At 48.0% G+C, this 3,950-nt stretch overlaps 1 protein-coding gene across 1 annotated transcript; it reads left to right on the top strand.

Annotated features, from left to right (window-relative positions):
• The first annotated feature begins 242 nt into the window (after nucleotides 1-242).
• LOC125384470 lies at nucleotides 243-3,481 on the top strand. The gene is made up of 3 exons (XM_048403843.1): nucleotides 243-325; nucleotides 1,747-2,208; nucleotides 3,006-3,481. Exons 1-3 carry the CDS (start codon nucleotides 243-245, stop codon nucleotides 3,238-3,240), a joined length of 780 nt encoding a protein of 259 aa, XP_048259800.1. The 3' UTR covers nucleotides 3,241-3,481.
• The last annotated feature ends 469 nt before the right edge of the window (nucleotides 3,482-3,950 follow it).

The following is a 3,950-nucleotide window of genomic DNA, read 5'->3' as shown; positions in this document are numbered from 1 at the left end:
ATTTAACAAACAAAACAAAAAGGGGCCAAATCCTAACCTTACCTATTCCCTACATAATTTCCCCCCTTCCCTACCTACTTAAACCTATTCCCCCGTATAACTAAACTTGTACTATTAACCACCCGTCTAACTTAACTCCCAAAAGTAAAACGTCTATAAACAAACCTATTCAATCATTACTCTATTTTTCCCCCACCCATACATCTTAATCTATCTCCTCAATGAAAGCCCTAAAAATAATAATGAATGATCCTGATTCAGGACGCGGGAGTCGACCGTGCTTACCAGATACTGGTGAGAGACGACTGACGATTCCCTACCCAGGGTAGGCTTATAAAGCCAACACGCGGACCATGTGACCAGGAAAACGGACACAACCAATGAACACGCTCCTTACATCTCGGCTCTCTCAATCATGGCTTCCGCCTAGCCGAGCATGCAAGGAGCGTGCCATCGTCACGTCTTCCCAACCACTACGCCTGCGTGGGCATAAGCCATTACTCAAGGACTACAAAGATAGGTACTACGTCAGCCGTTCAACTCACCCTTATACTAACCCACCCATAACGTTATTAAATATATATATTTACCCACTATAACCCCTGGTCGACTACAAATGCAATGGAATTCTTGCCGGAGGAGCACAGGGATGTGACTACTATTATGGCCAAGTTTGATTCATACACAATTGGAGAAACTAATGAGACGTATGAACGATACATTTTGAACAATCGTGTACAGGCAGATGGAGAAAGTTTTGAGGAATACCTCACAGCTATTTACGGAAGCATTTTAGGGCCATGTCCCAAAAAAATCATATCCCTATTAACTGGAAATTCCACTTAGTATCTGGAAAATTCCACTTAGTATCTTGAAATTTCCACTTAGTATCTGGAAAATTCCACTTAGTATCTGGAAATTTCCACTTGGTATCTGGAAATTTCCACTTAAATGCTTTAAATAGAGTCAACAGCTATATTGGAATTAATCAATACCTATTAACCTCAAACTATGGAGAGGTGTGTTAACATCATTCGAACATACGTATGCTTAGGTTTGAGCAATAAAGACATTCTATATTTTCTGGCTCATGATCACAAGATTTTGATAAGTGAACGCACACTGAAAAGAAAACTTGCTAAAATGAAGCTCTATCGGAGAAAAGGAAAATCATAGCTGGTTGATGTCGCTCTCTTCATCTTGTCTGAATGCGAAACCTCTGGTATGCTACATGGCTATCGATGGATGCATCAAAGGTGTAGGGAAAAGGGTTTGACTGTTGACAAAGAAACTGTAAGAATATTGCTTGGTTTCGTTGATCCTCGGGGTGTGAAACGTAGTAAAAGAAGACTGGAGCGCCGAAAGTACCTTTCATCAGGACCTAACGCTGTGTGGCATATCAATGGGTATGACAAATTGAAGCCCTACGGAATTTGCATTCATGGATGCATTGATAGATTTTCACGTAACATCATATGGTTGCATGCATGGAACACGAATAACAATCCAAAGCTGGTAGCAAGTTATTTCATTGATGCTGTATCAACAGATCAAGGATGCCCAGAGAGAGTGTCCTCTGATGCGGGGACGGAAAATACATCTGTTGAGCAGATGCAATACTTTCTGAGGAATGATCATGTGGACAGATCCCAAATGTCAGAAAGGTGGTCAAACTCTTCACATTTCCAGAAACCATGTCATCTTGTCAAACAGCTACTTCAAAGTTTCTTATCAAGTTTGTTAAAGAACTAGACTCCGTGTAGTGCCTTCCTCTAGGTGGGAGACGAGGTGGTGGTGCACTGCCTTCCTGCAGGTGGAGACGAGGTGTTGCACTGCCTTCCTCCAGGTGGGAGACGAGGTGGTGGTGCACTGCCTTCCTCCAGGTGGGAGACGAGGTGGTGCACTGCCTTCCTCCAGGTGGGAGACGAGGTGGTGGTGCACTGCCTTCCCCCAGGTGGGAGACAAGGCGGTGGTGCACTGCCTTCCTCCAGGTGAGAGACGAGAGGGTGCACTGCCTTCCTCAAGGTGGGAGACGAGGTGGTGCACTGCCTTCCTCCAGGTGGGAGATGAGGTGGTGGTGCACTGCCTTCCTCTATGTGGAGATGAGGTGGTGCACTGCCTTCCTCCAGGTGGGAGACGAGGTGGTGCACTGCCTTCCTCCAGGTGGAGACGAGGTGGTGCACTGCCTTCCTCTAGGTGGGAGACGAGGTGGTGAATTGCCTTCCTCTAGGCGGAGACGAGGTGGTGCTGCACTGCCTTCCTCCAGGTGGAGACGAGGTGGTGAATTGCCTTCCTCTAGGCGGAGACGAGGTGGTGGTGCACTGCCTTCCTCCAGGTGGGAGACGAGGTGGTTGTGCACTGCTTTCCTCTAGGTGGAGAAGAGGTGGTGCACTGCTTTCCTCCAGGTGAAGACGAGGTGGTGCACTGCCTTCCTCTAGGTGGGGGACGAGGTGGTGCACTGCCTTCCTCCAGGTGGGGGACGAGGTGGTGGTGCACTGCCTTCCTCTAGGTGGAGACGAGGTGGTGCATTGCCTTCCTCTAGGTGGAGACGAGGTGGTGGTGCACTGCCTTCCTCTAGGTGGGAGATGAGGTTGTGGTGCACTGCCTTCCTCCAGGTGGGAGACGAGGTGGTGCACTGCCTTCCTCCAGGTGGGAGACGAGGTGGTGGTTCACTGCCTTCCTCCAGGTGGAGATGAGGTTGTGGTGCACTGCCTTCCTCCAGGTGAGAAACGAGGTGGTGCACTGCCTTCCTCTAGGTTGAGACGAGGTGGTGCACTGCCTTCCTCTAGGTGGAGAGGAGGTGGTGCACTGCCTTCCTCCAGGTGGGAGACGAGGTGGTGCACTGCCTTCCTCCAGGTGGGAGATGATGTGGTGGTGTACTGCCTTCCTCCAGGTGGGAGACGAGGTGGTCCACTGCCTTCCTCCAGGTGGAGACGAGGTGGTGCACTGCCTTCCTCCAGGTGGGAGACGAGGTGGTGCACTGCCTTCCTCTAGGTGGAGACGAGGTGGTGGTGCACTGCCTTCCTCCAGGTGGGAGACGAGGTGGTGGTGCACTGCCTTCCTCCAGGTGGGAGACGAGGTGGTGCACTGCCTTCCTCCAGGTGGGAGATGAGGTGGTGGTGCACTGCCTTCCTCCAGGTGGGAGACGAGGTGCTGCACTGCCTTCCTCCAGGTGGGAGACGAGGTGCTGCACTGCCTTCCTCCAGGTGGGAGACGAGGTGCTGCACTGCCTTCATCTGAATTAAAATAGATGCTTGGGTCGCTGTATTCGAAAATACTGATTTTTTTACTAAACATGAAATGTTACCTTTCATCCTGGGTCCCGTATATATTTTATGACACTTCTATCATTCGAGGACAGTGTGAAAATGTTTTGTGGCCGAAGCGCTCGTAAATGGATATTCTCACAGTACAAACGAATACTTTCTGTAGCTTTGTGCTTGTACATGGTGTTGCCCAGAAACAAAATACTGACTTTTAACAAGTGTGTTCTGTTGTTCATGAAATAGTTTAGTTTTAACTATAGTGGTTTTACTTTTAAAACAAAGGCGTTTGCAGGCCATGTAATGGATGTTATGTGTAGAACCGTCTCCTTGAACAAAGTATGGCTGTGTTGAGGGCGGGGCATGTGGTAGTATGTGAGCGAGATTGTATTGATGCTGCTTTGAACAGTGTTTCAGCTTTTTGCCGTACTCAGTGCTCTGCTACAATAAGTTCTCCCTGACCAACTTCTACTTTGTAAGTAAGTTTTATAAGCGTCCACTACAAAGACCGAATATTTCTTGTGTATATATCATTTTTTACAGAAAATAGCAGCACAGAAGGGGTATATAATTGTCTTGTAACTATTATGAAAAATGGTTTAGTTTCATCAAATAATGAATAAGGTTTGTTCCCCACCGTCTGATCTCTGAAGTGTCCCCCGTTGTCAAGTTTGTAAGCGATTATTA

The sequence above is a fragment of the Haliotis rufescens genome, unplaced genomic scaffold, assembly GCF_023055435.1.
Source record: "Haliotis rufescens isolate VD_foot unplaced genomic scaffold, xgHalRufe1.0.p SCAF_1, whole genome shotgun sequence".
NCBI classification, from domain to species: domain Eukaryota; kingdom Metazoa; phylum Mollusca; class Gastropoda; order Lepetellida; family Haliotidae; genus Haliotis; species Haliotis rufescens.
Note: the sequence above shows the minus strand (reverse complement) of the source record. Positions and strands in the feature narration are given on the sequence as shown.

What these genes read in the sequence shown, in the direction of transcription:
- LOC125384470 (XM_048403843.1), top strand. Translation starts at nt 243, where the DNA reads ATGAATGATCCTGATTCAGGACGCGGGAGTCGACCGTGCTTACCAGAT. An exon ending in CTGACGATTCCCTACCCAGG is followed by an intron (nt 326 to 1,746) that starts GTAGGCTTATAA and finishes AGTTTGTTAAAG; the next exon opens with AACTAGACTCCGTGTAGTGC. An exon ending in TCCTCTAGGTGGGAGACGAG is followed by an intron (nt 2,209 to 3,005) that starts GTGGTGAATTGC and finishes GGTGGAGACGAG; the next exon opens with GTGGTGGTGCACTGCCTTCC.